Source organism: Dysidea avara, chromosome 8 (assembly GCF_963678975.1).
Source record: "Dysidea avara chromosome 8, odDysAvar1.4, whole genome shotgun sequence".
Classification (NCBI taxonomy): domain Eukaryota; kingdom Metazoa; phylum Porifera; class Demospongiae; order Dictyoceratida; family Dysideidae; genus Dysidea; species Dysidea avara.
In genome coordinates this window covers 5,286,241-5,304,094 of record NC_089279.1, presented here as the reverse complement: position 1 = coordinate 5,304,094, position 17,854 = coordinate 5,286,241, and the positions used below count along the sequence as shown (strand labels likewise).

The 17,854-nt window shown below is 39.1% G+C and overlaps 2 protein-coding genes across 2 annotated transcripts in view; one reads left to right on the top strand and one right to left on the bottom strand.

Moving 5' to 3' along the window:
* Nucleotides 1-295: 295 nt before the first annotated feature.
* On the bottom strand, nt 296-9,961 carry LOC136265150 (protein MTSS 1-like). Its single transcript, XM_066059960.1, has 10 exons — nt 9,744-9,961; nt 9,629-9,690; nt 9,494-9,567; nt 9,353-9,437; nt 9,211-9,302; nt 9,072-9,158; nt 1,703-1,755; nt 1,539-1,655; nt 1,333-1,489; nt 296-1,282 (listed from the first exon to the last, which is right to left on the bottom strand). The coding sequence occupies exons 1-10, from the start codon at nt 9,843-9,845 to the stop codon at nt 498-500; spliced, it is 1,614 nt and encodes a 537-aa protein (XP_065916032.1). The 5' UTR covers nt 9,846-9,961; the 3' UTR covers nt 296-497.
* LOC136265148 (tonsoku-like protein) overlaps nt 9,855-17,854 on the top strand; it is a 13,816-nt gene continuing 5,816 nt past the window's right edge. Inside the window, exons 1-12 of the mRNA XM_066059957.1 lie at nt 9,855-10,001; nt 10,067-10,162; nt 10,213-10,678; nt 10,934-11,220; nt 11,275-11,414; nt 12,428-12,571; nt 13,268-13,574; nt 13,627-13,661; nt 13,716-13,805; nt 14,715-14,951; nt 15,510-16,420; nt 17,251-17,516. Coding sequence (XP_065916029.1) covers nt 9,980-10,001; nt 10,067-10,162; nt 10,213-10,678; nt 10,934-11,220; nt 11,275-11,414; nt 12,428-12,571; nt 13,268-13,574; nt 13,627-13,661; nt 13,716-13,805; nt 14,715-14,951; nt 15,510-16,420; nt 17,251-17,516 — 3,001 coding nt within the window. The 5' untranslated portion in view covers nt 9,855-9,979. The remainder of the gene's footprint in view (nt 10,002-10,066; nt 10,163-10,212; nt 10,679-10,933; nt 11,221-11,274; nt 11,415-12,427; nt 12,572-13,267; nt 13,575-13,626; nt 13,662-13,715; nt 13,806-14,714; nt 14,952-15,509; nt 16,421-17,250; nt 17,517-17,854) is intronic.

Sequence of the window (17,854 nt, the reverse complement as noted above, 5' to 3'; positions counted from 1 at the left end):
GTAATGCTGTGCAGTTACTGGGGATTTCCGAATACCTGAAATGCAACTTTTCCTCTACCTTCGTTAAACGTACGAGGAAACAAGGGAGATATTTAGGATTCTTGTACAGCTCGCAACAAATAGCACACGCAAGATGACCAGTCATCTTCTTTATCTGCATTGTTGGATGTAGTTATCATGTGACTGCTCCTTTTGTGTTTGGGTGGGGAAAATCCCCATCCAAACAAAGTGATGTAAAGAGTGATGATTCATACTACCTGGATATTTAGACTGCGAACCATAGCTCAGGGGGCGGTGTAGGTTATCATGATTAGGTGATTACAAAAGGTTACACAATTAAGTGATGTTACAGTGTAATAGTGACTAACATTAGAGCAGTGATAATCTGGACAGTACATTACAATATGACAACAATAATAACCTCAGAAGGTTTACATCCAGTTATAACCTTACCAAAATGGATTACATTACAATAATAATATAATTATTTAGCAGGGTCACACCTTTGGTGCAGAGCGGTCATTACTAACAGTTTTCTTCAGTTTGGCACCTTTAAGGGCCTTAGCTAGTGGACTCTCATCCTCACTGTCACTGTTGTCTTGGTAACTACTAGCAACACTCATCCGGGATGGCTTGGGCAGTTTTGGTGGTGGTACTTGAGAATCAGATCTCCTCATGTGTGTAGTTGGGGGTGTCATTGGTTGTGGGACTTTATTAGGAACAGGGGGAGGTGAGAATGAAACAGACATGGAACGCTGAGAGAGCACAAAACTGGGTGGCTCAACTTCAACATACAGTTGCTCTTCTACTGGTGTGCTGGGACGTATTGGGGATCCTACACTCTCTGCTCTCTTACGGAGTTTGGTCATCAAGTCATCCCGCCAGCCAGGGCTGGAATTTACAGGAGGAGGGGGTACACCATTTTCTGTCATTGCTGATGGTGGTGGTGGCTGCTCAGGATACACATACACCTCATCTTTGTATAATGATGATTGTGATGGTTGTGATGGCTTGTGCACTGGGGGTGGGGGTGGCGCAGGGGCAGAGTTGTAAACAGGAAGTGGGGGTGGTGGGGGCGTACTTGATACAGTTAATGGTGACACAGGCTGACCCGTAATTTGTGATGTGTAAGGAATCTCAGAGTAGAAGTTATCTGGATCATCTATATGATCAAAGCTTTGTGATCGTCGTGATAGTCCTGAAGTTGATGATGCACTACGGACAGGCTGTGGAGTAAGACTGCCACTAATCTGGGATCGTGACATGCCAAGTGATAGAGAATCTAAAACACAAGTAAACAAATCACAACATGTATAGAGACAAAAATGTTACCTTGAAAATCACTAGTTACTGCAGCCAAAGGACAAGCCTCTGCTAAATAATCAATAGATTTCTCAGGGAGAACACTAGGCCGTTCAATAGCAACAGACAACTCTTGTGAAATATCTTGTAATCTTTGTAAATCACCAACCATAGACATCCCAACATTCTATGACCACACATGATGTCATATGATGTAAAGTGATGTAGATACTCACCATCACTCCCATATAGTCCCTAATTAAGGTACAGTACCAGGTACGTTCTTCAACTAACAATTTGGCAAGTTGTCTTCTCTCCAGGTCATAGACGGACTGTATTCTATTTGTAGCCTCCTGTAGTTTACTACAAATTATTACAACTCCAATTAAAGCACACTAACATGTTGTTTTTTAGATAACTCAGTCTTCAATGCTTGTACTTCATCAAATTTCTCTGTACAATGTAAAGAAAACACTGATATGATATTGTACCATTTGACCAACTATCAGCCTTATTGACATCACTCCTATATGACAGACTGTCATAGATATTATATACCATGGTACGTAGTATATAATATCTGTGATACCATATAACAACAAATGTCAGCAAAACTAATATTTAGCGATCTGCTATAAAATTGTAGTTGGTAAAATTTTAATTTGGCACAATGCTCACACTGAACAATTGACAGTTCACTGGAGGTTGTACGTAGTGTAGGACGAAGCATGCATGCTATACAGCTGAAATGTTATCATATGAATTCAGTCACTGCATGCATCTGGCCGGGTCACTTTCATGATTGAAACTGGGTTGTCTGACCTACTTTATGGGTCCTGCTGCAACCCAGTTTGGCCACGCCCACTTACCAGGATCACGCGTTTCTGTATGTAGGCATACGTAGAGCTCTACCCATTCATCAATCAATGGCTGTGCATGAATCCATGTCTGTTGCTGTCTGCAAGTTTACTTGGAGCCACACCCACTAATTGAGTAAGAGTTCTAGTTTAGTCTTTGTATGAGTAGAACCACACTAATTTACCAGTAAGGTGTGTTTAAATAGTATCCACTTGTTTGTCAAAACCTACCTCAACAACTGCTATCAAGAGCTTGGACACAAGGAATGAAAATAATACTGATGAATTATAAATTTGGCGGTTTAGTGACAACTCGCCAATTTGTCAAATATAGTTTATCGCCAAACTTTGTTGTTATACGGTATTTGGGAGTAATGAAGTTTAATTCAGGATGTTATCAATCTAAACTGAACACATGTGGTACATTAATATCACATTTATTCTCTAACAATTGTTATAAAATTTCAGCTGGTTTTCCAAATCAAGTACAACTGGTCATTCCAGTTTCATTGTTAGTTTACTACGTAGTCACCACACAATTCATCAGATTCCCATACAGTACAATACACTATAGCACTACAGCACGTGTATACACAAAAATTACAGCATGAGGGGTGTATCGAGGGGCACTCCCCGAATACTGTATTTTTTTGTACACACGACCATAGGGAGTACTTTAAGTGATATGTTGTGTTTCCTGGTCGTTTTACTTGGATCATTCATCTTAAATTCCTAAACCACTTGAATTTTCAGTAATTAGACTATCAGTAAGTGTTCACATAATTTATAATTATGCAGAACAAACTGGTAGGATTAGTTTGGTTAGTTTTAGTGATTTACAATGTTGACATGTACAGTAGCTGTCTGATCGGGGATTGTTTCTGTGACATTTCTAACACAACTGTACTGTATTTGCCCAAGTGTACTGTATTTGCACAATCCGTACAACTGTACTGTATTTGCACAATCCGTACAACTGTACTTTATGACTCATCTAGTACAGTTATGTAGTTAAATGTAAAATACAGTATTTGTCGGTACTTTGATCCTCCCAAGCAAATAAAAAGTATAGGACTCCCCAACAAAGAAAAACACATGATGTCATTTTTAACTAGTGTATTTAAAAAAATGAAGTAAGGATCCAAGCGACAAAAACTAATGAAACAAGATACAGTACTGTACATCTTTGTATAAAAGCCCAGACTTCTATTTTCTTTCCAGCATTTTTGACCTGGTCTGTAAATGAATAGGTCTGAGTGGCATCCAGTGTTCAAGTCATGCTAGAACACCGTTATTGCATGGAGAACCTTAATTAATTCAGTGTGTTGACTACATAAATACTGAAGGTCTAAAACAATTGTACGATGTATATCTGCAAACATGTGGACATGTACTCGTAGCACCTTCATCCCCTCAGAGGGCTCTAAACTTAAATAAGTTAGAAGAAACAGCAGCAGCAAGAAGGGACCTATATTTGAACCAGGCATTTATTTTCCAAACATGCTGGACACCCCTTATACATGTTTATTCAATTGCGCCCATGGGAAAATCCCTACATTGGCATTGTGACATTGGCATAGTGCCAAAGTAGGGATTTTCCCACATGACTGTTGTGATACCATTCATAAGTCTTGTTTCACTAGTTTGTATTTTTACAGGTTTTTGCATATTGAATTCATTCCATTTGCAATTGAGTTCATTGTTTTTGTAATTGACGCTTGCAATTGAATCCGTCCGTTTTATTTGCAATTAAATTCATCAAATTCGTCTGTAACAAGAATGGCAGCTGGAAAAAACACGAAAACATGGTGTTGCAGCTGCTACAAGAACTTGTTCAAGTACAACAGTAGTAAACAACTCTTTATAAGGCAATAATTTTTCCTCTACAGCCTATCCAGCAACGTTCCAAACTCTACTATGCCATTCGCGATGGGTGTGGCAAGCTAATTAACTTGTCAGACAGCTGTCAGCTTAGCATACTACCAGCTCCAATTATCTTCTAGTGTCTCAAGTGTAACTCTCCATGGCGTAAATAATTCATCTATTAATGAACGGTTGGTTTCTTAGAGCCATTTTGATGACAAATTGTAATGTAAATGGGACGAATTCTATTGCAAAACCGACGAATTGAATTGCAAAATCAACAAATTGAATTGCAAACGGGACGAATTCAATTGCAAAAACCTGTAAATAATACACTAGTGTGTTTAGTTACAGTACACGATATACACGTGTGACTGTTCTATTAGAATACTAACCATGGCTGTTGTATTAGGGTGGCTGCTTTATTGAAGTGTCTTGATTGGGCCTCAGATGACTGGTGTTTTTAAGAGGAGTGGTCTTTCCAAGCCTTCTTCTCATTGTGCTACCAGAAAGAGGCGTGGTTGATATGATCAATTGGCTACATAATTAAGGGGCATGTCACAGTGCTCCAAAATTATTGATGGTTGTCAATTCTAGCAACTACAAGTACCATGACTTAGCATGTCTACTAACTAGTAATGTCTCTTACAGTAGCTTGAGTGAGTACTTTATAAATAATTTTGTAAATGTGACATCTAAACATGGAAAGTGCTGATGTGGAAAATTAAACCCCAGTGCGTGGGAGTATCAAAGCGCCGCGCTGGGTTATAACTACCATACAGCTAGACAGAACGGCGCTGCTACTGTACGATATATTAGTTATCACCCAGTGATAACTAACTTATCACCCTGTTGCGGAGCCACTCAGTCTCTTTCGTGACATCATAATAACCGCGAATGGCATTGTTTACCGATGGAACAAAGAGCCAAATAAGGAAATATTGATACAAAACACCAATACAGAATTTAAAACTAGCTAGTCTCGTGCCCAGACCCCACCCACTGCGTTGAATGGGGTCTGGTGACTTACGCTATGTTTTTGGGCCCGCCGCCATATTGTTTACGCATTTGTATCCATAGCTGTAGTCAGCCATTTTCCTAGTTCGAGCCTATCAAATCGCGTTGTACCTGAATCAAGGCGTCCGATTGGTCAGAAAAGAAAAATGGCGTAGGGCCCAAAACTCCTGCGAATGTCACCAGACCCCATTCAACGCAGTGGGTGGGGTCTGGGCACGAGACTAAAAACTAGCTAAATCTTGCAAGAAAACTGTTAATCCTTTACACAATAACACTACAAGTTACCAATACGATGGTTTAACAAATGTCAAGAATAGTACGTGACGATTTTCGCTCCAGCAATCACTCCCAACGGTCACTATGGTGAAGAACTAACTTCCTCTAGCTTCATCGTTCTATCTTGGACTATGGTAGCCACTTGTTGGTCTTTACTTTTCTCTTGCACACCACGTGACACCACTATACCAATTTCTGACGAAGGCGAATTGTACCTGGAACCGCTGCTTCATAACACCGCCCTTCGCTACAGTTTGTAGGCAGTATGTAAGGTCTCTCTTGTGGCTACGAAGTAGAATCTCCACACAATTCGGACGAAATCTTGAGCACAGTGACAGGAACTCAAACCGAAACTTAATTTACTATCCATAAACTTCTGCGCACTGGGATATAAAACAGTTATATCCCGTATACTCGGATGATATCATTGTTATTACACTCGTCCTCGGCTCCGCCTCGGACTCGTGTAATAACAATGATATCACCCTCGTACCGGGATATAACTATAACTTAACACCTTGGTATGGTTTAGTTGTATGAAGATGATGACCAGCAGGAAAGGAAAGGAAAGGAAAGGCACAGAGGGTAGACACTCATTGGGACCCCAAAAGGTACATGCCACTAATGAGTTTGTTAAAACTGTGCATCATGTAACCTCTAGCCCTGCAACTGTAGCTGGCAGACTAAAAATTGGATTTGGACGGTTTAAAAAAATCACGGTTTTTCTGTAAGGGTGTTAATGCTATATCTGGCATTAGTAACACTAAGACTCTTCCGTAAATGTACTTTTTGTCATGTGAGATGTTTCTGCTGTGGTCTTAAGGGTGGCACTTGTGTGCATGCGTGTATGCGTGCGTGTGTGTGTGTGTGTGTGTGTGTGTGGGGGGGGGGGGGGGGGGGAGGGGGGCACTCTACCATACAGTACTACCAAGAGTTATTCACTCTTGGTACTATTGTACTGTATGATAAAGTCATGGTATCCACATCACAGATCTGGAATGTATTGTGGTTGCTATGTTACAATAATTGACTCAGTCAATTAATACTAATCAACAATATGACAGTGACAAATAACAAGAGACATAATAACAAGAATAATTAAATTCTTTTTGGTTTACACATTTTCTTTCCAAGTCCAAACTTTTCAATAATTGTATATGTTCATAGAAAGTAGGAAAACGAGGTCACCTACACCTGCAGATATACTAGTGGATATTTAATCCCTAATTCAGTCTATACTCATGACCAAAGTAGGGATTAAATGTCCACTAGTATATCTGCAAGTGTAGGCAAACTCCCTTGTTCTTTTTTCTATGATCCCTAATCAAACCTAAATTCCTAATTTTCCTTATACTTGTTTATTAACTTGTAACATTATTATGACTGGTGAACCCATGCATACCACATCAAAAGAATGGATGGTGCCAGAGTTAATGTTTTCATCTCAACATGCACCTCAGCTAACAATTACTGAGTCATACTGGCTGGAAAGTGAATACACTTTGGTTTCAGCCATGTTCAGCAGTGTTACAAACAAAGAACAGTAGGAGAAGCCAATCCAGTCACTACGAAAAATACGGACAATTCGTGGGCACCAACTATCAATTACTGAAGTGCTCTAGGAAGTGACCATTACACTTCACTTTTAGCTATGTTCACAGTATTATAAATGAAAAAACAGTAGGAGAAGTGCCTCTACAATCAATCCAGTCACCATAGAAAATACGGATGATTCCTATTTACAAACGTAGGAAAACCATTGTGCTACTGTAAATTGACACCTTGGGCTGTCAGCAAAAAGAAGTGGGACACAAAGGAGGATAAAGTTAAGTCATTGACATTGTACGTACTGCGGTATGCCAAAAGGCATGTTTCGGAACAAAGTGACGTTGAACAGTGAAAAAATATCAAGCTGGTAGCCTTAGCCGTTACTTGCCTGAAGGGATCAAGCAGGCAGTTAGTCACTAGTTCCATTAATTTTTTTAAAATTTCATCATTTATTGGAAGCATTTAGGGTCGTACTGAAGGCATTTCTAACCAATACTGCCAAGGCACCAGGATGGGTGATATTTTTGGCCAGAAATCCCTTAAGGCTTGAATATATATATACTGCAAACCCACCCTGTAGGTTTACTATAGTATCCAACATTACATGATAGTACTGGTCAGCTCCTTGTATACAATCACACAAGCCTAATCACTACAGAATAAGAAATATGAGGATACAATTGTAGATCACTTTGAGGGTTTAGAATGGAGAAAATGTTATGTTCATAAAGAAATGTGAGGACAGATGATTATGTTACAGTGAAATATACACAGGAACCTGGACACTTGAAGACACCAGACACTTAGTTAAGGCTGTAAAGCATTCCTTAGTAATAAACTGATCTCTGGAAAATCAGGACACCTTGATAATCAGGACACCTTGATAATCAGGACACCATGATAATCAGGACACCTTGATAATCAGGACACCTTGATAATCAGGACACCTTGATAATCAGGACACCTTGATAATCAGGACACCTTGATAATCAGGACACTACTTGTTGGTCCCTGACCCAAGGTGTCTATATTATACTGATATCACTTGTTTGGTCACATGACTTGCTTTGAGGAAATAATTCATTTCAGTGTACAGACAGTAATAGTTGGCATTTATCACTAAAGAAAAAAATTTCCCATATCAAGTTTAAGAACGATATGATCTTTGGATGAATTACATCAGTGACCAAAACCTAAGTACAAGACATTTGGTTCACTATGAATTGTAACTGTATAAATGAACCCTTTAATAGTATTTAGCTGAAGTGTATTGGTGGATATCACTTTATTTGATGAGTTCGAAAATATTATATTTAATTGCAGTAGACTTACAGGAACATAAGTTATGGGCATTTGTTCCAACAATGGATTACCCATGGTGTAAGCCTCAATCTCGCATATTATCACGTTCACAAGTTACAACTATTTTAGTAAGTACCAGAAATGTATTTTCCCAATACTTGCTGTACAAATCCATCTTTCTGTTGTTGCTACTTTGTAGGGCTGGAACTCCAAAACATCTTGGCATATGACCAGAAGATTATAACTAAAAGACGTCGGGTGGTTTTGGCTATGAAGATTATAACTATAATATGGAATTTGAAGAATGTATGGTTATGTCGAGTTTTCGATCACCTTTGTTTTCAAAAAAAAAAAGACTTTTATGCTCTAAAAAAATCATTAACAGGGGATAGTCCTATAATGTTCTTGATGGAGTGGCCTTGCCATAGAACAAAACAAACTCTTTAAAACATATTGCAGATAGTTAGACTATAATGATTTGGTGTGGCTAAACATCTGAGGTTATTAATATTAAACACAATACAAAAATGTTAGCTACACTTTCCACAAAACACTTACACCATACAAAGATCCCCATATTTAACAAACATGCATACCAACAAATGATACACTTTATTCTCCAGAGAAGTCTTGTCTAGTCAGCAGTAAACCACAGGGAAATCATACAAGTGGTAATCACCATTAAGAATGTAGCTAAAATCATTTGATGGCCAATAAATACTCCTTTCCTACTCCCTAGAAGTTAATTCTCACTTTCTCTCAAGATGGCTAATATGACTTATTTGATGTTAGTGGACAAGACCAAAACACCAAACATGGTCCCACATTGACAAGTAACAAACACCAACAACATGACCCAACATTAGGGAATGACCTGGGAACATTACACACAAAACATGTCCTCACCTTTCTTAGTTTTCTTTGCCAGATTTTTACTTGTTTTAACTGTCCTGGTACAAGCTTCTTTTGCTTCATTGACACTCTTTTTCAACTCTACAATATGATAACATCAACTATGAATATTATGTGTTTATGTAGTGGTCACCTTTGTCACATTCCTTTTCAATGGTATTAGCAGACTTGCGAAATTCTTCCAATCTTCCATGCATTGATGTCAAGAAGTTGGTATTAAAAGCCCTGCACCACAAAGCAACAGTACCAACAATTTTTTGAGTGAAGTTACTCACTGATTTAATCCTCTAAGTTTTAGTTCCAGTTGTTTGTGCCACATCACAAGTGTAGTGAGCTGTGTTCCTATGTCTCTGGTACCTCCTATGTGTATAATGTTGTCATAGCAACTAATAATGCATTCCTAGTCGCTCCTGTACCTTTGGACCTCACGGCGAGATCTGCTACTTTACCGAAACCTTCTGTGAAGTAGTTGTACGCTACAATAGTTGCCCTGCAGGAACAAAAACAGCGGCAGGTCACACCACAAAACCGCCACTGCTATTTACACGCACTCTAGTTGTCTTTGGAACTTCAGTCCTCGCTGAATTAGATCGTCCCAAAGTGGCAAGCCACCCTAACACAGGAACGCGATATTAGCACACACAAACACTACATCGAAGGAAGTACCTTCATTTGCGAAATCATCGATTTGAAGGTGTCTCCGATGGTTGACAAATCGCATTCTAGGAGAGCACCCAGTTCACCGCTCGCTTGTAGCTGCTGCTCCATTATCAGTTGTTGCAACTTTTACTAATAATCCAATACGAGTTGTATTGTGCGATCCACAGCGAATATTTGCAACTTCGAGAGCACCACACCTCCCGTGAATAATATTGTTTACAAGAATCACGTGATGTTAAATTATGAGTCGGAAACGCGTGCAAGGTGAGTAGCCTACAATGTTTTTTCACTAGCGAAGGCGAATGGAGTGTTTTTTTCTTACTGTGCAGATTTGTTGCGTAATAAAGCAAGAGCACAAGAGGCAGGAAACTTAAAGGAAGAGGCGCGCGCTTGCGGCCAGCTGGGGGAGCAATACACTGAAGATGGTTAGTTACCATTTGAATTTTTGTTTAATCTCTAACATTTGATTATCTAGGGAGACATGAAGATGCATTGAGAGAGAGACGGTGTGAATTAGTGCTATGTGAAGCCACTCATGACCAACTGGGCATGGCCAGAGCACATCGAATGATTGGAGAGTGTCTGTGTTCCTTGGACGACTATGAAAGTGCCTTAAAGCATCAAAGACAGCATCTAGAAATATCCAAACAGCTTGACAATCTAGTTGAACAGCAGAGAGCACTTGCTACAATAGGCCGAACATTATTTATGTGTGGACAACAGGCAACAGACAGCAGTCAACCTGATCAACATCTTGTAGAGTCATTACAAGTGTACTTGAAGAGTTTAGAGGTGTGTAACCAGTTGGATGATAGTGTTGGCAGAGCTGAGCTACTTGAGATGAAGTCACGATTGTTTCTTAATATTGGACTGGTCTATGAGGCACAACATGAGTTGCCTCAGGCGCAGAAGTTTCTTGAACAAGCTTGTCACACCATCAAGTGAGTAAGACCCTTTTAAAATGAATATGTGAATACCTCCAATTTGTGTTACTATACACATTTTACTTGCTTTTAACACCTCACTATTAAGGACATCTTGATTATCAGGACACCTTGATAATTAGGGCACCTTACTAGTTAGGACAAGTGTCTATGGTCCCATTTGTATTAGTGTACACACCCCTGAAATCAGGACACCTCACTAATAAGGACACCTTAACACGGTCCCAAAGTGCTTACTAATTTTATACGCAGGGATTGCCAGTCTGATACTCTAGTATTGTGCCAGCTATCTCTTGGCTCTGTTCTCAATGACCAGAAACAAGTGGAAGCTGCCCTCGAGTCTTATCGGTCCGCCTTGAATGTTGCTAAACAAATTGGGAGCGGGGAGCATCAATTAGAAGCACTTGAATTAATTGGTGTCACCCTGGCTCGACTTGGAAAATTAGTTGAAGGAAGAAAATCACTGCAACAAGCATACCGTCTTGGCCGGAATAATTCATCCTGTGACATTACAAATGTCCGTAAACATTTAATGAGAGGTGTGTGAGAGTTGTATTTGTGTGGTTGTGTTGACAGCTCTATTGTTTTCATAGTAACCAAGTTGCTGCGGTTACAGGAGCAAGTGAAGACTGAAAATGATGTCATGGAAACCATTAAGATGTATGATCGTATGGGAGACCTCTGTCATTCATTGAAGGCTCACCAAATGGCCATATCTTGCTACCTGAAAGAGGTAACATTTGCTGAGATAACTGTTTATAACTTATTGGCAGGAATTTTGAAGGCTGAAACAAGTCTCACTTTTCTATAATGTAATTGTCGTTTATGTTCTTCATTCTTTCCTTAAGAATTATTTTTATTAAGTTTTTTCTCTCACTGTTTGAGCAAATGATAAATTAATGGAATGAACTATAATATAATACATGTTGAGCTGAGCCCTCAAAAACATTTAATAGTTCATGGATGCAATTCACATGTTCTTGAAATTTGGCCTGTTTGTACTACTCACTAAAAGTATTTCGAATTCAAATGCCTGACACAATACTTATGGCCAATCAAAAAATTTTCACCATACATTTACTATGGGGAAGCCATGAAAGTGAAAGTGAATGGTCCATTACAGTCTCAAACTAATGGACACAAATCTGCTCTTGACTCCTTAACTGTCACCATTCATCTGGTTGGCTGAAATGGTATTTGTCTTGCCACTTTACTATTTAAGCTGTAACTTTCAGGATTCAGCTCAACTTGTACATACTATATTTTGGACTAGTACATTCCATACATACATGACCTTTGTACCACAACTTGGTGTCAATTACGAACAGTTTCCTTTATAACACCACAAATTAACAAGGAATGTTTGGAGAACATGTGTTAATCTCAGATGATAAAACTAGATACTGGGGTCAATTGTTGTTCAACATCCTTTGCCTTCAGTTGCCTGTGTAGTTTTCAAGATACCACATTAGTGTCAGAAAATTCTAATACTGCTTACACTGTGTACCTCCTGATCTGTCTGTATTACTTCCTCATCAACCCAGAAAATTGGTAGTTTCAAGTAGTTCAGTTTACCTTCAGCATATAGGAAGTCTGTTAACATTGATTGATGTGCAGCATTAATGAAAGTGGTCTTAAGAATTTTTGAATGTTTCACAAAAGTAATAAAAATTTTATTAATCCATCCCTGGAAATATGCGATCTATGTCACAATTGTTAGTGTTAAGTCTTATGTCATACTTGTAGTTGAAGCTGATGGAGGATTGTGATGGTGAAGTTAGACCAGTGCTGGTATCCTTGGCGATGTCATACACTGACGTGAAAGATTATGATAGTGCACTGAGTTATTATGAACGAGAACTGCATTATTGTCATGGCAACCCGCAAGAGGTATCTTTTGTGAATTTTGTCCATACGAAATGTCTACTGTTGTATGTGTTGTATGGTACTGTACATGAATTATGGGGTGGTGATATATCCCTACTGTGTATTTATGTAAACAAGTTCTGGCAGTGCCCACCCCTTTGCATAGAGTAAGGGTGTGGTGACCATAGTGTACTTGTGCAACCGGAATCGTGTGACATGATATATTACTAAGTTCAGACTATTGTACTTCGGCAAAGAAAGCATGAAATTTCACACTTCCCAACCTAAGTCATTTACAGCAGGTGTATCTTGGAGTTTCGCTCGGCTATTTTCTAACTATTCCGAATTCAGTTGCCATGGTTATTGTGTTATTCATGGCACAAACCACACGGTTTACATCACAAATACTTCTTTAAACTGAGTACTGTGATTTGATTGGCTCTACCACTATAATGGTAGTAGCACAAGTACCATACACTACATGTGCAGTCACAAGATCCTTACTCTAAAAGCAAGAGAGCAGGCGCTGCCAGACTACTCATTGCATTGCTTTTTGAGGAATTCTTTTCTTGAAGATAAAATCTTTTTATTTTATATGAATTATTGTTCTGACATCCAACAAATGTTAAGTAATGTTTTCCCTAAAATTCTTTCAGTTTACTTTTTAATGACTTCACTAATTTGTTAAATGGCCAGTTGCATTTTAATGATTCTCAACAGGAGTGTACAACTTGGACAAATATTGCTCGTATCCATGATAATGCTAATCATGATTACAACACAGTTATGACATCGTATCAGCGAGCTCTCTCGTTAGCTAAAATGGCAGAAAATAACAAACACAAGTTGACGATATACAAACAGATCCGTCGCTTTTGTAGCACACATGGTCACCATGACGATGCTAAACATGCTCAAGAGGAAATATCCAAGCTGGATCACATGTCTGCAGTAGCGTCCGATGACAGTGACACAGCCAGCAGTGACAGTGACACAAGTGATGTCACTATTACATCATCTGAAGAAGGTATGGCATTCTAATAAGAGCTCACCATGTGTCATAAACTATTGTTGCTAAGGTAACACATTGAGGAGACCAAGGAGAGGTGTTAAAGTAAGACAATCACGTTACCATGGTAATCACATACCATCATTACATCACTTGTAGCTTGATAGACGTAATGAGAAAGGGGAAACTCCATTACATGTTGCTGCTATTTCTGGTAATGCAAAACTAGTCCTGCAATTAATTGAAAAGGTAAACATGACCATAACATGATGTGGCGCATATTATGAAACGTTAGGACATTTCTCTAATGTTTTAACCAGTAATGTGTTTCTGTGAATAATGGCCAATTAGGTGATTCCATTGATGGCTAAACAGATCAGTGGAGTAACAATATTCACTGAACTGTATCATCCTAGAGTTAGAATAGATCCCCTTAATAGGATTTGTGTGTGTGTGTGTGTGTGTGTGTGTGTGTGTGTGTGTGTCCAAACTACATAAATGTTTTTTGGAAAGAATAATTGGGACCACACCTTTAAGTGGCTGCATGTAATCAGCTACGAAAAGTTTTCTAACGTTCTCTATGCTATTGTACGTGTTAGTGGTATAACAGATTTACAGTATGTTTTCCAAATGTGTGGCACCTGTGACAAGGTGTGGTGAATATATTATCTATGACTGTATGGTTGGATACAGTTTGCTAAGCAAACACCAGCCATGTTTGTTTATATTGTTGAAGCGTTTGCCTTTTTGTCCTATACTTCACTGCATAAAGCCCTGTTACTCCTTTTAGCAGTTTTGAAACTATTTCAATGCCTTGCTTTACAATGTAAAGTACAGTACTTGAGATCTTGTACTGTTCATTCTTAAGTACAATACTATACTTGTTGATGGTACTCCATACGTCTATACCACAGCTCACAGAATTGTTGTGCTTGTCAAGATCAGATGTCTTGGAAGGTAGATGTTTTATCAGGACACTTTGATAATCACACTTGTCCAATGCTCCCATTTGTATTAGTGTACAAACATTTAGACCCCTGAAATCAGGACACCTCATTGATAAGGACACCTTGATTATCAGGACCACTGTAAAGATGACCCATATAGTGTACAGAGCAAGCTGTGTTCTTTATATAATGGTCACCATGGTAACAACAGGGTGCTGAGGTCAACACACGTGACCACTGTGGATGGCTCCCACTACATGAGGCCTGTAACCATGGTTACCTGGATATGGTGGAGGTACTACTGGACCATGGGGCATGTATTAATGACCCTGGGGGCAACCACTGTGACGGGATCACCCCACTACACGACGCAGCAGTGAATGGACAGACGGAGGTAGTGCGACTACTACTGGATCGTGGAGCCGATGTGACTATCGTTGATAGGAAGGTGATTACTGTGGTGTATCAGAAGAAGTTGGTCACACATCATTAAACATCTTATGGTCTCACAGAAGGCTTAGGCACTTGCAGAGTTCAAGCAAGTCTTCACTTGGTCTGGGATTTTTCTCCAGTACTTCAATACCAAATTTGACCAGATCCTCACGTTTTCACCCTATCACTTTCATATTACACCAAGCAATAGTGGAATGTTAAGAGTCAAGGTAGTATCGTATTCACAAGTCAAGTTGTAGTACATGTAATTTGGAAAGGCTATTAAGAACCCCTATTGCTGATCTGGTCACAATTACTGAAAAGCATGAATTAGTATTGTATGTCCCAGAACCCTCACAAATTTTCTTTCAACCACCTCAACACAATACATAGTTGCTACATAATCTATACCTTGTCAATGTTACAGTTAAAGTTTCCAATAACAGTTTCAACACCTGGTGCAGTGTTTAATTGTACATTCACATTCCAGTTACATATGTTATAGGGTTGTGATATGTGATCAAACTCTTCTGGGCTGTCTGTGGTAACATTGTATTCTATTGTTTTAGTACAGGGGCGGACACCACTTGATATCGCCATGGATATGTATGATAGCAACGGTGGTGATTTTGAACAAGTTGTGTCGTTGCTAAGAGACGCTGGCAGTCGGTTGTCATCACAACAGCTACATCAAAGAGATGGACATCAAAGGAATACATCATCAAATGAAGCTCTTGTTGCTATACCAACATCGCCTAACAACAGTAAGGAGGAGTGGCTGATTGATGACATGCCTGCAGGTCATAAAAAACGTCGCACATCACATGATCTACTGGGTAGTAGCAGGAAGAGATCACGTGATGTAATTGATGAGGGGGATTATCCTAACTATGATAATGATGACTGTATGTTTGTTGAAGGGAATTACCCTAATGAAGGAAATTACCGTGTAGACGGTGATTACCCTCATGATGAATCAATATATGATCAGGATGATGATAATAATAATGATGACATCACTGTTGCTAATGACAACCAAAATTTAAACAATTTACGAGTCACAGTGAAAATTGGAGGACACACATTTCTTGTACCATGTGACTCCAGCTCAACTATTGGATGGCTTTGCTCTGTTGTTGCCCAGCGATACGCATCATTGGAAGGACGCTGCCCACAATTAACTCTATCCAATCAGAATGGAGCATTGTTAGCCGAAGAAGATTTGGCTAATGCAGTGGTTAACAATGGGGAGTGTCTCAATGCTCATGTGATCTCCTGGACCACACACTCTCTAGTGGACATATACAGACACACTAGTAGCAGTTCTGTTAATAGCTGGGTTTTGCAGAAGCTGAGCAACTTGACAAGCTCCAACCCTGTAATTGACCTATCAGATTGCAGCATTCGAGCTACTCATTTTGTCACCATAGTTACCACATTGTCACATCACTCATCACTAACTACACTCAATCTTTGTGGGAACAGGTGAGTTGTGTGTGCACAAGAACCTGTTAATGTGGACACTTAAGGAAACCTACATAATCCAGACACTTAGTTAAGGCCCCAAAGTATCCCTTAGTACATAAATTGGACACCTTGATAATCAGGACACTATTGGTTGGCCACATTTGTAGGTTTCAATGATTTGAAAGTGTACTACTAGTGCAGTGAAACCTGCTAATCTGTTTGTTTATTAACAATGACCTTATTTAGAAGGTGGCTACATTAATTAGGCAGGTCACTTTGTACACAAATGATACTTTTGGGGATTTCAAATAGAGATTTTTAAATTTCTTATTGATTGGAGCATGTATACTATAACCAAACCCCATTAATTGTTGCATTTTTACCAAATGTGTATAAATATGTATTCCTTGATTGCTTGTGGAGCATTTCCATTTATGGGTTTGTACTAACTTTTAATGATTGAATTTAAGTTGACAAACTTGTCATTGTAAGATCATGAGATTCCATCATTAAGTTCAGAGGAGACATTTGATTGGAATGTCAAGTGGGACCATGGACAAGTGTCCTGATTATCAAAGTGTCCTTATTAGTGAGGTGTCCTGATTATCAAGGTGTCCTTATTAGTGAGGTGTCCTGATTTCAGGGGTCTAAACGTGTACAAATGGGATTAATTAACCAGTTGTGTCCTGGTTATCAAGGTGTCCTGATTTTCCAGGTCAGTTTATGTACTAAGGGATACTTTGGGACCTTAACTACGTGTCTGGATTATGTAGGTGTCCTCAAGTGTCCACATTAACAGGTTCTAGTGTACACACATATTGTCACTTATTAAACATGCTTCCCTATAGGTTGTCATGTAGTTTGGACTGCTTAGCAACACTACCAAATTTGACAACACTGGACTTGTCAACATGTGGGCTAACACATGTACACATGACCCCCGGGAGGGTGGAGAGTTTGTGTCACCTTTCATTGGGACATAACACATTTGGCAGAGACAATGGCGTTGCCCTGGCAACCTACCTGAGCTCATGTGATGCACTACAGCACTTGTCGTTGACTGATTGTTCTCTGGATCACATGATCTCCCCTAGCCTGTGGCACAGTATTACAAGTTAGTTTATTTGTGTAATATATTACTAGAACTTGTAGGGATCAAGACAATCTGTTTCAAGTATGACAAAATAGAACTGAGAAAAACCAAAGAACTACAAGTTAATTTTAATAAGCATTTGGCCTACTTCATTTAGGGACAAAATTACTAGAGGACTATATATTGAATTTGGCAAGTTGATGGAAACCCTTTATATCATACTGTAGTTGTGTACATACGAAAGATCGTGAAGGTTTGGGTTTCTGATGAAAAATTATTGGCAGCCTCATAATACCCTTGACAGTATTGGCAGCACCTTGGGAGTAGTGATGTGCGATATATCGAAAAAATATTGATTT